Source organism: Strix uralensis, chromosome 2 (assembly GCF_047716275.1).
Source record: "Strix uralensis isolate ZFMK-TIS-50842 chromosome 2, bStrUra1, whole genome shotgun sequence".
Classification (NCBI taxonomy): Eukaryota; Metazoa; Chordata; class Aves; order Strigiformes; family Strigidae; genus Strix; species Strix uralensis.
Window position 1 is genome coordinate 126,834,003 of NC_133973.1, and position 16,922 is coordinate 126,850,924.

General features: G+C 45.5%; 3 protein-coding genes across 5 annotated transcripts; all 3 read right to left on the reverse strand.

The window, feature by feature from the left end:
• Positions 1-816: 816 nt before the first annotated feature.
• Positions 817-2,154, reverse strand: LOC141940025 (alpha-(1,3)-fucosyltransferase 4-like). The gene has a single exon (XM_074860796.1). The coding sequence runs from the start codon at positions 2,152-2,154 to the stop codon at positions 817-819; it is 1,338 nt and encodes a 445-aa protein (XP_074716897.1).
• Positions 2,155-7,286: 5,132 nt separating this feature from the next.
• On the reverse strand, positions 7,287-11,591 carry C2H11orf97 (chromosome 2 C11orf97 homolog). Its single transcript, XM_074860797.1, has 3 exons — positions 11,408-11,591; positions 10,319-10,423; positions 7,287-7,426 (listed from the first exon to the last, which is right to left on the reverse strand). Exons 1-3 carry the CDS (start codon positions 11,589-11,591, stop codon positions 7,287-7,289), a joined length of 429 nt encoding a protein of 142 aa, XP_074716898.1.
• A 2,442-nt stretch (positions 11,592-14,033) lies between these two features.
• On the reverse strand, positions 14,034-16,801 carry ANKRD49 (ankyrin repeat domain 49). Of its 3 annotated transcripts, none has more exons than XM_074860258.1 (3): positions 16,692-16,801; positions 15,833-16,103; positions 14,034-14,992 (listed from the first exon to the last, which is right to left on the reverse strand). In XM_074860258.1, the coding sequence occupies exons 2-3, from the start codon at positions 16,088-16,090 to the stop codon at positions 14,534-14,536; spliced, it is 717 nt and encodes a 238-aa protein (XP_074716359.1). In that variant the 5' UTR covers positions 16,091-16,103; positions 16,692-16,801; the 3' UTR covers positions 14,034-14,533. The 3 variants fall into 3 exon arrangements, with proteins under 3 accessions (XP_074716359.1, XP_074716361.1, XP_074716360.1); XM_074860260.1 differs by lacking the exon at positions 16,692-16,801 and adding an exon at positions 16,658-16,678; XM_074860259.1 differs by lacking the exon at positions 16,692-16,801 and adding an exon at positions 16,333-16,446.
• Between the last annotated feature and the right edge of the window lie 121 nt (positions 16,802-16,922).

Genomic DNA, 16,922 nt, shown 5'->3' on the forward strand with positions numbered 1-16,922 from the left:
CGCTGCCCCTCCCCCACAAAGGGAGTGAAATACAAAGCCCCAAGACTGAAATAAGGAAAGGTTTAATACAACAATGCAATAGCAACACAACCAACAATAACAATAACAGTAATAGTGATGGCAATTAACAGAGCAAAATAGCTACCAAATACAGCAGTTTGAAGCACGATGTACAAAACCACGAGTGCACCGCGCTCCCGCCAGGAAAAATGTGACCTGCCAGGATGTGACATCCGCATGGTATCTGAATAACCCGGCTAGAGCTCCCCCCCACTGCTGGGGAAACTTAACCCTATCCTGGCTAAACCAGGACACCCAGGCCACGTGTTTGATGGCCACCTGCAAGCCAAGGGTAGCGGCGGGCTAAGCCTCCTCCTCCTCCCCTCCGCCCCGTCGCCATCCCCGCCACTTACCGGGGTGCTATCGGAGAGGTGGATGCCCGAGTACACCGAGCCGTAGCAGCCGCTGCCCAGTAGCTGCCCCTCCTGGTACAGCTCCTCCAGTGGCCCCTTCTCCTTCCCTGTGGGCCAGACCGGGCTGTCACCGCTCCACCCTGGCCGCCCAACCGCCCCCCGCCAAACCAGGCTGAGCCAAACTGGCCCGTCCTGCTCTTACCCAGCGGTGGTTTGACTGTGGCATCTTCATCACTGGCTGAAATATAGATCAGATTTGGCTACTACAGCATCTGATAAAAAAGAAGTACAAGGACATGACTAAAACAACAACAAAACAACAACAGAAAGTTTCATGGTCCAGGAAGCTGTCATAACCGACAATTGGTTTCGGCTGTACGGCTGAAGAACTTGGCATCAGTATTTATGTTGAGCCATGCACAACTGTAAAGGTTTCAGATCTGTATGTATTTCGTACAGTCTTGATTTGATTTCCGGCTGCCCTCACAACCTCGCAAACCTTGCAGAAATGCTCGTCCCAGAACGAGGTGACGTGGACCTCGTACTTCTTCCTCCAGGCAAAATACCTCCTGTAGCTGGGTTTGTTTTTATCGAGGAATTTCAGGTAGGTGGCCAGCAGCCGGGGGCTGGGGAAGTCGTCGACGTGAATGAAGGAGTCGGGGGGGATGAAGCGCTCGTAGTTGGCCCTGCGGGGTCCGAGGACGACGGGCACGGCGCTGGCGGCGAAGGCGTTTCTCCAGAGTTTCTCAGTGATGTAGTCGGTGTGCTGGGAGTTCTCGAAGGCCAGGTAGAACTTGTAGGCCGACACGGTCTCCACCACGCCGCCCTCGGCCAGCGCCAGCCCCCGCGCCCCGTACACGTCGATGGCCAGGTGCTCCTTCAGCTGGCGGTAGTAGCGCACCCGGGCGTGCTCCTCGTTCCAGTTGCTGATGACCCAGGCCACCAGCCGCGTCTTGCGGGGCAGGACGAAGGGCCGGGGCGCCGGCGGGGCGTAGAGGTACCCGTAGGGCACGAAGACGTCCGAGTCCCGCCGGTAGGACATGGTCCAGTTGAAGAGGCCAGCCAGCCCCTGCAGGCCGGGCGAGTGCGAGGGCGACTCGAAGTTCATCCACACCCAGAGCTGCCGCGGGGGCCGCGGCGGGGGCCCCCGGGGCAGCCCCCTGGCGCCGTGCAGCGCCAGGTCGCGGTGGTGGAAGAGCACCGCCTGCGCCTCGGCGTAGCGGCTCCGGTCGGCGCTGAGGCGGCAGCCCGTGATGTTGTAGCGGCGGCGGCAGTCGGCCATGCGCTGCGGGCGGCCGAAGGGCTCCCACCACAGCAGCACGTTCACCTCACTGCTCCGCCGGCCTCCCCCCGCGGCCTGCAGCCCAGGGGGTTGCTGAGGTGGCCACAGGCAGATGCAGGTAATGGCAGCCTTTGCTCCCCAGCCCACACAGTTGCTCATCCCCAACTCAGGGCTCCAGAGGGAATTTGTGTCTCTGCACTCAGGAAGGGCGTCCCTGGCCACAGCCCAGACCCCAGCAGGCACAGGAGGGGTTGTGGGGACGGCTCCCAGGGGGCTTCGTGGCACCCGCACCCTGTGAGCACAGGTAGGAGCGTGGGGCAGAGGACCATGGGCAGAGGGCATCCCTGCCAGGCACACCACACAGGCCGACACAGTCTCCCTGCCCTCTTGCCCAGGAGACAGCAGGACTGCTCCGCTGCTTCCCACGCGCTGCCTTGCTTCTTGTTTCTTCCCGCCCATGCCTGAACTGGAGTCAGAGGTTTTAAACTCCAGCAAAACGGTGTCTTCACACCAGCTGCGCTATGGGTCCCATGCTGTATTCCGTGGCCTTGCAGGGAAGTACCCTGGGGGATTTTATTTTAAAACAGTTGCAATTTAGAGAGTGAAGTTGAGAGTGAATAAATCGCTTATTTAGCAAAAAAAAAAAAGACTGACAACAGCTACGGTAGCTTTGAACTCCTCTCAAATTCAAACAGTTTCAAGCACCTCTAAAAGAATTAACAATTTGGAAAACTAAAACAAAAGAAACTAAAGAGGAGGAAATTTTTTGTCCTTTTATAACTTTCTTGGAACTACGTATGTTTACATTAACATTTTTCAATCTCATATATTTAAAAACAACAGTCATAGAATCATAGAATGGTTTGGGTTGGAAGGGACCTTTAAAGATCATCCAGTTCCAACCCCCCTGCCATGGGCAGGGACACCTTCCACTAGACCAGGTTGCTCAAAGCCCCATCCAACCTGGCCTTGAACACTTCCAGGGTAAAAAAACCTTATGGTTACCAGAAAATTACTTTTTCCAGCTCTGTTTCACAGAGCTGGTATGAAAAAGTGTACATCAGATAGGCTCAAATCTCTTTTCCCCCAAGTCATTTGCTTCAGTGAATTAAGAGATCATTGATTCACGCAGTTCAGGGACTGTTCAGAACTGGAGAGTCTCCAGCTCTGACACTACGTGTTTTCATACCCATCAGCTATAGATCCAAAGTCCTCTCATATAGATCTGCTGAAGGAAGCAGAGTTACATCAGGTGTAAATTCTCACTGACCATTTGGATTGCAGCATAGCTTTTACATAACACATAGGTCAAGGCCCTGTGACTTGTCTCTATATCAGTAAAAAAAGTGATTCAAGCCTGTTTACCACCAAAAATAAAGAAAAGTTGTGGGTGAGGTTGGTGTTAGGTTAGTAACTAGGTTGTAACTTTAGTTGTATATAAAAGCGCTTGCAGACTTCCGTTGTCCACGCTGTAAGCACTCATAAAATGTAAGAAACATCAACAGCTGTGGTTATGGTCAGTATCTTATTGCCTCATCCAAACCACCATAAACCACATCCAAAGCCTCCTGCTCCACTGACTGAGCCAACTCCGCCTCATTCCTCAGCCTTATAGACTGTCATGACAGATGGAACCCTATGTTATGGACCAAATGAACTCAGCAGACATTGTGGAAGGATGGCCCATAGACTAAGGGAATGACATCTGTGAGACCTGGGAAAAAAGAGTGGTGATTCCTTAGGATGTACTTGGAACCTGAGCATAACGTCAATGGTATGGAATAAGGGTTGGAGACTGTCCTGGTTTCGACCAGGATGGAGTTAAATTTCACTGGAGTATTTCATACCATGTGATGCCATGCCCAGGGATTTAGGTGGGTGGGCTCTCTCGGGTGGGCACTTGCTCGGGCTTGGGCTCACGCCATTCGCTCTTCGGGTCGTGTTGTTGCTGGGGGGGGGGCGGTCGCCACACTCGGTAAGCCACTGCTGCATTTTACCCGTTTCTTTTTGGACTCACTATTGTTACTGTTGTTCTCTTGTTATATTTAGTAAATTCTTTATTCAACCTACGAATTCTCTTCTTTTTGTCCCTCCCCTATTTCACCGCGGAGGGGGAAGGTGAACGGCCAGCCACATGGCATCTGGCTGCTGGCTGAGTTCAAACCTCAACAGTTAGATTGCTAAACATGAAAACAGGAAATATCATGCCTACCAACCTGGTCCACCACCTCCTCACTCGATCGTGGGTTGTCACCTCCCTCCCCTGTCACTCCTGCTTACAGTTCTCCTCCCCAGGTTGGCTAGGCAAAAGATCACTACTATCTGTTTCTCATGTTATCACAGCACTTAGGAAACAATCATGGATCCTTCTAGTTATGGTACAAACATAGCTTTTGGTCTACTTTTGGGGTGAATCTCATCCCAGCAGTTCTTAGTACTCAAAGAGGGAATATCCCATAGTCATAAAAGCCAACTCCCCATTTTCAACACCAGATGTGCAAACAATAGTTTACCCACAGGATCCATCCTTTCCTCCAGCCCTACACCGTCCCCAGGAGGATTGAGGAGAAATGACTTGGGCACCTATGTCTTTGACTCACCCTACACCAGTGTAGTCATGCTCGATACTCTCCACGTCTCCCCTGGCAGTATCGCTGCTGTCCACGTGGAAGAGCAGCAGGGAGTCAAAGTCTGAGGCCCAGATGAGACTCAGCACGCTCTCCACATCATCCCAGATCTCAGCCCCCCAACAAACCTCCTCAGCCAGCATGTTGGGGCAGCAAATGAGAGCTTCCATCTCCCGCAGCAAGGCGTCTCCAACTACTATCACTCTTCACTTCCTCCTGCATGGTCCAGGCTCAGCCAGCTCAGATGCTTTACAGGAGAGTGCTTCCAGGCCCTCGGCTGCTGCCTGAAGCACTGAAGCTGCACTGAAGCTATTCTGTAGCTGCAAATGTCACTCCTGTCTCTGGTACCTCCTCCAACTATCCATGAGCTTTCAAAGCTATCTTTTGTTCTGGTTTTATGCAGTACATAGAATGATCCACATTTGTTTCCTAAGTGGTGTGATAATACCAAACAAACTAATGATCATTTTGTACTACCTCACTGTAATAATGGTGAAGAGTGAGAGTTTAGTGACAGGTTATTTCAGGTTCCATGCTGCCTCTGTGGTTGTTCAACACTATGATAACTCTTACATATAGAGAGGCTTGTTTATGTTAAACTTTTATTAAATCAGGCTAGATACTAAGTCACAAACTCTTGTCTTATGAACTGCTCAGTTTAATGAATGGACAGCCTAAGGCATTTTAAGGCATCTCTTCAATTACATTACAATCTTCTGCTGGAACTTAGAATCACTTTGCAACAGAGAAGCCTATGAAAATATTGAGTTTTACAGTAGCACATTTTTGTCAGCAAGAACATTTTGTTATCTTTGGACTGTGGCATCTTCATCACTGGCTGAAATATGGATCAGATTTGGCTACTCAACATCTGATAAAAGAGAAGTACAAGGACATGACTAAAACAACAACAAAGGAAATAGCTCCCTATCCAAGCAGAGCTTTCTTCAAAATCTGAAATACCAATCTACATTTCTAAAGGCAGCTAGTCATTTTGATGTTTGACACATCACAACAGGCTCAGATCTTCACAGCACTGAAATTCAGCAATCTGTAAAAAAACGAGATCCGCTGTAAGAATGGATGAGACACCACATAGTGAACCCCCCAAGCCTCTAGTCACTTTTAGAGAAAGGCAGTAAATGGGAGAAGCAAAAATAAAATGCTTTAACTTCAGTAAATTCAGCAACATGGGTGTATATATTTTTTCTTTTTGTCTTTTCTACTTATATGTCCCACATATTAATTTCTTTCAGTTTGTATCCCTGTGTGGCTGAACTGTGTTCTACTCTCTCCCGTTCCCTTCAGGAATTCCCAACCTTTTGTTCTGTCTCCTCTTTTATTCCTCTTGTCTGTGCTTCTTCATTTTCCTTTCGGTGGTGCTTTTCCTTCTGGCACTAAACACAATAAGCTCAACTTCTCTCTTGAAACCCCTCTTCTTTTTTGTTCATTTCCATAGCCTATACCTAGTCCACCTCAATTAGTATATTACCACCTCACTTCTTTAGATCCTTACACAGAAGAGGGTGTGTGAATGGAAATGGTTTGGTGAGTATAGGAGCTGAAGCCAGATTGCTTCCAGTTTTTCTCCTGTCTTGTATCTTTTCTGTCACCCCTTCTGTCATGATACCTGCTGCTAAACAGGCAGTACAGCTAGTGAGAAGAGCATCACTTGTCTCTAGCAGCAGTCCCTGGCAATGAAGGTACATCTAAATTCCCAAAGAAAGAGGAACAGGGCCCACAGATTTCAGCACCTAAATAAATTTTAATAAACTGCTTTGTTTTTAAGCTGTTCTTCCCTCATGGATCTTAATGAGAAATGGATGACATCAGGATCTTTGAAAACTGCATGCTTTCACTAGAAGACACAGGTACATGAGTTTTAAAATTATGCCAACACCTCCAAACTCTGAGGCATTCTTTGGTTGTAATTTCTACAGTGTGGCTAAAATTTTTTTTGGTTTAAATACATACCAGAAGTGACTGCAGTTAATACCTAGCATAGATTAGGCCTGCTCTATAAACAATATGTTCCTACAAGTACTCTCTCTAGAGCAAAAGCAGCGTGGCAGAAGGCTATACTGGTTAAAAATTTCTTTTACTAGCAACAATGTAATTCATGCTGCTGTTGTAACTAACATGCCACTATCTCCAGAGCTCACAAGATAGGAAGAAAGAGGTGCTAGTCATGCAGCTAGCTGTATTTTTTAGACTGCTAGCCCCAGAGAACATGGGAAGAAGCTTCATGTAATGGTAAAATATGCTGAGTTCATGTATTCTGCAAGCTCATGGCACTAACAATATTCCTCTTACAAAATGAATGAACTCTGTTTCCTTAGGGTTGGAAGCTTTCACCTTCCGCTACAAAGTTAATACATTTCACTGAAAAAGAGAAGGTAGGCACATCGAGAAGACTATGCTAAAATCCACCAGCTCATAAGGAACTGGTCTGTTCCACAAAAGCCACACTCCACTGACTGTAAAGAAAGAAACATCTGCCCCAGAGCAGCAGCTGAACATTGCAGGCAGATGTTAAAATGCCTGAAATGATACCTAGATCAACCTCTTTTCAGGAGGTGTGTTGGAAGGAGGGCTTTTCCAAACATCTGAACTGGTTAAGGTTGGGTGTTGGATGTTAAGAAAGGCAAGTACCAACACTCACCACTCATCAGTAGGAAACAAGTGATTATTCCACATGTTTACAAAAGGCTTCAGAATATGAAATAAGGTGACTCAACATAGCAGTCCTAAGCAGGTTTCTTCTGCAAAGATTTCAAGTCTGTTGCTGCTTACTAAAGGAGGAGGTGGGTTAGCTCTGCAAAAAGATGCCCAGTGGTCATTACTATAGGACTATATAGGTAATATGATGAAAAAAATTACACTGAACAAAACAGATCTGAAGTCCTGTGAGATGTCTATGAATTATAATATTTTAAAATGAGGTGTTATAGGGAAAGTTTCTTATTATTGACTCTTACTTTTCATTCCTGCATGCCTTGAGTAGAATTGAGGTTGTAAAAGTAAATTGTTTCTGTTCTGTGACACTGGTGTCGGGCTTCCAATGGAGAAATTCTTTTTCACACTCCAAATTCCTTCCAGAGCCACTGTTAATAATTTTTCAAAATAATACTGTTATAACTGATTACTTCAACTTGTTCTAAAATTAATGTACATTTTAAGATGGTCCCTTTGGTCTATATAGTAATTAGAAGTAGTTAAGCAGAACATTGTAATCTTCCTCCGTAGTTAATTAAAAGAGATTGACATCTTCAGAGAGCAGTTCATATTGCTAAAGGTATACTACGCTCTCTACTGTCTGTAGAACAGTGTAGGACTGCTAGGCTCCTAACTAAAGCAGGATGCAGCTGATTGATAATGTATAAGAAACAGCAGTAATACCATCGATGCATCCAGCATGATTTATTGGTCATACTGGAATATCAAATGCCCTCATAAAAAGATAGCAGAACAAAAACCCACCACCCCTCTCCCAAAATAAAGCAGCCAAAAAGCCAAAACAAAACCACCACCACCAAAACAAAACAAAAAAGATAATTTATTTTGTGGAAAGGTTACAATTTACTAACCATCTAATTTATTTAAAACAATAAACTTACTAATCATCTGAACTGTGGAAATCAGTAACCATCCAACCTGACAATTGTTTCTCAGAGCCCAGACCACTTAGGAAGCATCTCTAATTCTCCAGATGTTTACAGATGAAAAAGAAACTAGGTACTTGCTGAATAAACTGTACACCAGTATCCATTTGACCTTCTTATACATAGCATTGTAATGCTATGCATATAACATATTATGCTACACATACTATTTATACATTGAGCTTGTTATACATCCTTATTATATATTCCTGTGACAAATATTTTTGTAGTGTTTCTATATTATCTTTAGTATTTTAAGCCTTTGTAACATGCATTTCATTGGGGGACTCCCCAGAAATCATGAGAACATACACGGTAGAATCCATTCATACAATCAAACTGAAATATTCTAGACAATTTTGATCCACTGGCAGATGGATGCAGTGAAATATAGTTGTGTTCAGCTCTTAGTAACATTAGACACATGAACAGCTTGAGCAGACCAATGTTAACATCTGCAATTCAGCTACTTGTCCAGAACCAGTCAATGGGAAAAGAACAGACACTTTTAGAGCATGACACATGCAACGGTAGGTATCTAGGACAAGGTAGAAGAACTGTGTTTTCAAATTGCCTTTTCCCCTCCATTTACATGACCCTACAGAAGTCATTCATTTGCAGGTGTGTGCTGTAACTGCCTAAGGAGCCTAACCAGAGTAACAGAGCTGCAGGTTCAAATGGTCTTTACATCTGGCGGGATACTGATTACCTCACCTAACATGTACCTTTTTGTCTGTGAATCCAACTGCTTTAAATTCATTATGAGTGAGTTTAGACATGGGTCTCAATCCTACATAAGAGAAACCAGACTTTTTTCAAATTTTTCCAAATTTGGAAACAAAGACAAAAACGCCCTTATTACATTTGTAGAGGATGTAATAATTAGGAGATATAATGGTGAGCTTCTTTCAACAAAATACAGCTTAATATAACCAAGGAATAGCTTTACTCAGCAGAAGAAAATGTAGGGCTACAGAATATGTATTGTGGAGCAAAAGCATCATGGATTTAGGAGTAACAGTCGACAAACAGTTCAAGGTCCTAGTGCTAATGTTAGCTCTAAAATAAGTAGATGATTTTCTGTCTCTTTTGAGGCTACTGGTGATACAAATACCGAAATACCATGATCGCATTTGATATTCACATTTTAAAAGAGGAGGCAAAACATTTGGTGAGAGTACATAAAGAGACAAAACCAACTATATGTGTATATACCTTCTCTGGAAGGAAATCCCGGACACTGAAGAACACACTATTATATATCCAAGAAAAGCAAGGAGCTGAATCATGCATATCCAAATTATTAATCAGGCTTTTTTTTTTTAATACACCAACCACTAGAACAAACTACTGAAGGAAGCTGTGGAATAACCAGCTTTACTCAGTGGTCTCTACAGAGAGGTACATAATAAACTACAATGGCTTGGCTGATAAAGGCAATAAGACCTTGTAGTCAACCAGGTAAGATGACCTATCCTTAAACATTACAAACTTCAGAAAATTAATTTTCTACAATTAGAGTAACAGATCTTATGGCTGCAGGAGACAACCAGCATAATGTAAATTTTGTCTTATATGGGTCACATGGCTTCAGGCTCATTCCTGCACCAAGTCTAGCAAATAAGCTTGGACCAGCGCTAACAGTTTAAGTGCAAAATTATTTAACATGTATATTAAAAATGGTGAATCTTAAGTGATCTTTGTTAAATTGTTTCATCATTAATTTATCTTTTGTTAAAAAATGTTAATTTTTTCTACTCTGATCTTATCTCATTTTTACCTCCAGTTCTCAGAACTTTTAGTAGTTTAGCTAGACTGAACACCTTGTTCCCTCTTAAACTTCCATATTTGCCTACTGTAACCAGGTCTCTCCATAACCTTTAAGCTGCCTAATCAGACTGTTTTTCTAATTGCTTTCACTGTTTTCTGGTCTTTTACTTGCCTTTAACATTCTTACCTCAACTCTTTCTTTTCAACACCAACGTCAGTTTTGAACAGCAGAAGGGAACAAAGTATTCTAATAACTACAGCACTTCTTTCAAAGAAAAAGGTAACAAAACCTCCCTACTGCTTGGCATTCGTTTCTGTTTTATTAAACTGATAGATCATATGGAATTATACATGTTCTCTATGGTCCTGTAATTTCAGACACACACAAAAAAAGGTAATAAAGACTATAGGCAATTATTCTGTTTCTAAATGTTCTCCAGCCTATTATATAAATGTTCTGGGCTGTTTTTTTAAAATAATAATAATTTTGCCACAGTTCCTCAAAGTAATTTATATTTCATTTGCTCTGACAAACACTTGCCATTTGCTGATAATGAGGATTACCTGCAGCTGGATGTTTAACTTGGCATGCTTCTTTCCGAAAATAAAGCTCTTCTTCAAGTATTTCTTTAACTCTCCTAGATGGCTCAACACAAACAAATTTCTCCCCTGTGAGTAAAATATATTACAAAAGAACCAATTATTTTAAATCCCCTGAATGCTAATGTGCTCTGCCAAATATAACGTAGAATCATAGAATGGTTTGGGTTGGAAGGGACCTTAAAGATCATCTAGTTCCAACCCCCCTGCCATAGGCAGGGACACCTTCCACTAGACCAGGTTGCTCAAAGCCCCGTCCAACCTGGCCTTGAACACTTCAGGGAGGGGGCAGCCACAGCTTCTCTGGGCAACCTGTTCCAGTGTCTCACCACACTCATAGTGAATAATTTCTCCCTTATATCAAATCTAAATCTACCTTCTTTCAGTTTAAAGCCATTGCCCCTCATCCTATCACTCCACGCCCTTGTAAAAAGTCCTCCTCCATCTTTCTTGTAGGCTCCCTTTATGTCATTTCATGCTGCTCTGCTTCTGTCTTTCACACACTTTAAGACAAATCATTTACAAATATACGATATTGTTCAGCCAGGGCCTGCTCCCCAACATGGAGTGATTCCTCACGACAGGACTGTGCACAAATCTAAGAAGGGAGTGCTGGTGGGCTCAGGGTGGTGAGGCGGCTCTCCCATGCAGGAGCCAAGGCCAGCCCTGGGCACTGGAGAAGACATGGCCAGTGCCTCCCCACGGCCAACAACCCAAGGCAGGGTCGCACAGGGAGGAGGTCTCCAAGGAGATGTCCTTGCTGAAGGAGATCTCTAAGGAGTTGAAGAGGGATCAGGGCACCTCATGGCGGCAGGGGAGTCCCTGCCTGACAAAGTGCTACCTGCACCCCTACCGGGTTGGGGGCACGGTGCCGGGGGAGGCAAGGGGCCGCCAAGCAAGGTGGCCGCGGGGGATCAGTGGGGAGCTGCGGGGGGGAAAGGCTCAGCTCCCCCGAGAGGACACGCCTGGGGGTCGGGGCGGGGCAGAGGGAATGGAGGCCGCAACAAGTTGGGGGCGGTGAGGCGGGCCCCGCCGGGGGACCGCCGCGCTCACAGGGCTGTCCGCCTCCCGCCGTCTCGCCGCGGACATCGCTGCCCGCCTGGTCGGCCGCCACCGCCGGCTGCTCCCTGCTTGCTGCCCTCATGGCCGCCGCCGCGCCCGGGCGGGTAGGAGCCGGGCGGGCCGGTTGCCACAGGAGCGGGGGCGGGCGGAGGCCGCCCGGCCCGCCCTCCGCCATGATGGGGCTGCGCCTCGGCCGGGGCGCGAGTGCCTGAGGGAGGGAGCTCACCTCCTCCCGCAGCCTCGTGCCGAGGGAGGCAGGTCGGGTCGGCCATTTCCAGTCACAGCGCGGGTGGTTTACCCCTTCCACAGGCCAGGGATAACAACGGGGCAACCTCCAAGGCAGGATGTGGCCTGTCACCATCCCTCATGCCTGCTTGGGGCTCAGGGTGGGTGACAGCTCTCGGTATGTAGGGGTTCTGCTCTAGGGGTGAACGGCTCCGCGTTTGTGTCTGTCAGTGTTACCACACTCGGCAGCAGGCACACACGTCACTAACGTTTTGTACCCCTGTGGGGTGTCACCACTGGCCTGCCTTATGAGAGGATGCCTTGTCCTCACCTGGGGCAATGGCGGACTGATGGAAAAAAAAGAAGAGTCCAGTTTAACTGGATGGATGATGTAGATCTACTAATACTCAAAAGAACTAGCTTGGTTTTAAAAATGCTTTTAATAAAATGAAGCATCTGGAGACACTGTTCATAGACTGAAGTAGACGTGACTCTCCTTGTTTTGCCACTGTTAAAAGTTTTAAGAGGAGCAGCTGGCAATTACAGTAGTCAACAGATAATGCTGCCAGAGGGCACGCAGGGAAGCTGTCCTGCTCGCCTTTGCCCCGTGGTAGGTTCCTTGAAATCAAGACTTTGCATACAGTAGTGAGAATTTATAAGATACCAACCAAGTCTAGTTACACAAATGCATGATATAATCCATTTCTGTATTTTTACTTGATGCATTTCAAGGTGTATTCATCTTCCACAGACGTCCTGGAACCAAACTTTCAAAATAATAAGCATTAAAAATCATCTTGTACCATTCATAGCTCAGAGGCAGCTCTCTCTAACAGAAATGCTGATCCTGGCTTCTAGAAGGGTGGGTGACGAAGATGCCCTCCGCAGTCCCTTGATCAGAGCACCAAACGTGGGCCAGCATACTCCAGCCCTGCTGCTGCTACAGATGTGCTTCAGCTCCATTACTGGTGTCCGGAAGGAGCTTGGGATCACTCAGTAAGGCATCTGCACGGCTCAACAAAGTGTTTTGTTACAGCTCTCATACTGAGTGACAGTACTGCAGGTCTTACATTCAGTTTTCAGTTCAATTTGATTAACACAGAGAAGCAAGTTTCTCCACTCCTGAATTACAGGTGACAAAGCTGAAGCTCAAGATCATGCAGCATGCCATTACCATGGGAAAATCTTTCATGTACTAATTCCCATGCAATAGAGATCATCTGCTGGGTTGACAGCATTGCTGCAGTTCTGTCTTCTAATATTCTAAACCACCATTGATCAAAAAAGATCCAACTGCTCAGAGTAATTGTTTTGATGTGTACTGTACTGGTACTTGAAAACCGTCACTCATTAAATACTTGCATTTAGTAGTGATTTTTGTCTGAAACTTACACTTGAACCAAGGTGGGGGAACAAAAAAAAAAAAAAAAAAAGATGAGAAGTACACATTACTGGAACTCTCAGATAGCTAAATAATCCAGATGTTGATTCTCCAAAAGAAGTTGAAAGATTGAGAGAAGCAGACTGATATGGCTGATGTGAACAGTAACACAGGTAAATTAAACTCTGAAATCAACTCTAAGTCAGTTTTTCACTTGCTAGCAGAAGGCTGAACTGACAAACAGAAGCTGCAATGATGTCTTGTGAAGATTTATAGCATTAACATTTTTCTGCTAAGTTAAACCAAATGGTAGTCAGTGCTAAAACCTGCTAAGAGCCCCTCAGATGAAGGGTCCCAAGTCTTCATTGAAAATCAGTGAGATTATAGGTGGCATGAATGCAGAGAAGCTGCACTCAAGTGCGTGCTAAAGGCCTCAAAAAATCTTCAACCCACCCACCCCCATGACCTTGAGTTTGGTTAAATGACAGCAGCCAAATCTCTCAGAACTTTTGGAAGTCCAAGTCAGATGTGAATGGCTAGGATTTGTAATACAAGCTCTCACATACTAAAAAGGCGCTAAATAAGAAAATAAATGAATGGTCTGGAAATTAAGGCATTTTAAGGAAAAATACCAGTAAAGTTTTTAAACTATGCTTAAATCCTAATATTTGAGTTGGAATGAGGAATTTCCTCCAGGGATTCAGAAGTGGAAGAGAAACACTGTTGAGTGTTTCCTGCACTAAATTACCTGTAGCTACATCAGACACAACAGCATGTTGGCTGTTTATCCTCATACAGTTGAGATTTACTTGTTCTAACTAACACCATACCCATGACATTAAAGTTTTATTTCTCAACTTAATTTACAAGGGAAAAGTAACAGGATCTTCATACAAAGTAATTTCCTTGAAAAGTACCAGGAAAAAAATAAACCGAAACTACTTATCCTTTTAAGAACAGGCAGTTGCATTGATAATTGAGCTTTCAATTAAAAACATTACAACAAAATACTTAGGGTTAAATATTTTATTTTATAATAAGCCTTACACCGGGATCACTAAACATTTTGTGTATCACCCAAATAAGTTACATTCATTCTGAGCTTTCATGCAGTTTTAAAAAAGTTAAATTTCTCCAAAAATAGTTTTCAAGTGAGCTGTAATAAACTCTGCATAACCAAGCCAGAATTCTTTCACATCAATATTCCAGTTTTCCCTCCTGCTTTGACAGTACAGACCAACTAAAAAAGCCCCACTAAATCTGCTCTAATCACATGGCGACTTGCTAAAATTACTGAGACTTCCTGAATACTCTGCGTAACAGTAGTAACGCTTCAAAAGTGTAAGCGAGACCACTGAGGTGAGTTGCAAGAAGTGACATTTTGCCTGAGGAGAATACTAAAAGAATCTTAAACAAAAACTTTGTTGCAAAGGGACAGACCACCACTGAGGAGCATGCAGGACACAAACAGGAGGCAACAAACCTCACATTCACAAGCTTAACCGCAACTTTTAAGGGGACACAGCATTTATGCAGTCTTCTACTATTTCAAAAAGGTAGTGATATATATCAGTCCTCCGAGCAATGTCAAGGGCCGTTTCATCCAAGTTGTTTTTCAGGTCTGGTTTCACATAGCGATTCATCAGCAAGAGTTCAAGGGTTTCTCTACTGTTTTTGTTTCCTGCTGCAATATGCAATGGTGTCAGCAAACCATTTGTCTGCGCATTGATGTCTGCACCCTGCTGAAGTAAGAACGCGGCCACCTTTGTATTGTTCCACTTGCAGGCGCTGTGCAGAGGCGTCCAGCCGTCCACCGTCTGCGCGTGAACGTCGGCCCCTTGGGCAACCAATTCATGTGCAATGTCCAAGTGCCCGCTGTAGGCAGCTCGATGGAGAGGAGTGTACTGATCTTCATCACGAGCGTTAACTGGAGCCAGCTTTTCGGAAAGGAGCCTCTTCACTGTACTCAGCTATTTAAAGAAAACAGGTAATTTAATATGAAACTCCGCAGACAAGATGTATGGCTTTTACTGTTCTGTAGTTTTATTCTGAATTTCTGTCAGTCTCAAAAGGGCTTAACTGCAACAAGAAATTTTAAAACGAAACCAGTTATTGTTACTGGGGCGGGGGGTTTTGGTGGGGTTTTTGATTGGTTTGGGTGGGGTTTTTTGTTTTGTTTTTAAAGAGATACAACATGAACATGAGTTGCAATGCCTTAGGAGTACCTTTACCTTACACCTTCTCCCCAGTCACTGTGAAGACGTAAGTACCTCCACAGAACTGTAGATGGAGCTGGTGTGTGTAAGAAAGGCAACTAATGAAAATAAACGTATGCAAGGGTGTAATAAACTACATAACAGGAATCTTGGTCATCTCTCCCTCACTTCCAAGAATAAAAAGCTTTTTCTCCATAAAAAAATAGGAAAACAGTCACCCATTATCTGCATATGGAGCTTTTGAGAAAATAAAATTTCAGATTCACCCTCCCCACCCACTCCACAAGTCTTACTTGTCATGAAGAAAGAGCCTGGCATGCTTTCGGTTTGTAGAAGTTTCAGAAGAGTGCTGTTACTTTAACTTTGAACAGTCAAAGCTTTTGTTCTGAAAGCTAATGGATCCAGAGATATTTTAGTGTGTGTGGGCTACAAAGGGAAATGTTTTTACATGCAGTGGCTTGCAAAACTGGATCAAAATAGTTCAGAGAGAAAAAGAAAAGTGTAAGCAAATTTTTGTTTGTGGGTGAAACTGTAGATATCTGCTCAAAGTAACATTCTTGTCAATGATATAGGTGAACAGAATAAATGCCTTACCCGATTGTTTTCTGCTGCCCAGAGTAGCAATTTCTCTGGATTTTTTTCCATTTTTTTTTCTTGCATTTCATACCATTCCTCACTTCTTTCTTGTTCATCATCGTCATCATCAGACTGTCCTGACCAACAGCTCTGAGTTCCTACAGGAATCAAATGCCTGTGCGTCTCCAGCAGTTCAAGTTGGTTAAAATTCTCCGTAAAGTCTTCGAACTGCTCGCTGTCATCATCTTCTTCATCAATCTGTTTGTCTTTATTCATTTTCAGTTAGCATCTGTAAGTAGCAGATATACAACGATATTTATAATAACTTTCACAGTTTTCCTGCACTAAAAAAAACATCTGATGGATGATGTGGACATCAGCAACACCACAAACAGCAAAACTCAAGAGCAAGCTCGATGTTCCTTCACTAAATCAGGCTTTCCCGGCTCTGCCAGAATCCCCGGTTAATACCGACGCAATAAAACCACTGTGCTACCCCCATCTAGAAACGGCACCACCTGCAGACACGCAGTGCGAGACTGAGCGGGTGTTCTGTAGAGCGTACTCGAAACACGCGTTTTATAAACAATTGGAGAAACGCCTAGACCTCCAAGCAGTGTTCCTGCCCCGCCCCACGGAGCCAGCCCCGCCCCGCGCTCCTCGCTGCCCTCCCTTTCCCCTCACGCCCCGAGCGAAGGCCGGGCGGGCCCAGCCAACCCAGGCCCGGCAGGGCAGCACCGGCCTCGGTCGCCTCCGCGGGGGCCACGCCACCCCGGGAAGGCCTCATCGCCCAGCAGGAGCCCGCCGCTTCCCCGCCCCGCCTGCAGGCTGCCGGGCTCCTACCCGCGCTCGCCACTCGCCCCACAAGCGAACGCACCTGCTGCCCCCACCGACGGAGCGCTCCGGGGGCGGGGAGGGGCGGGGCCACCCGCCGGGGCGGGGCGGGGCCACCCGCCGAAGGGCGCCCGCCCGCCCAACCATGGGCTCCTTCCGGCCCGCGCCCGCAGCGGATGGGACGTTGCCGGGACCGGCCCCCGGCTGACCAATCGCCGCGGCCCCGCGACACAAGGGGCGGAGCGAGCGCGCGCTCTCGGAGCGGGGCGGCTCT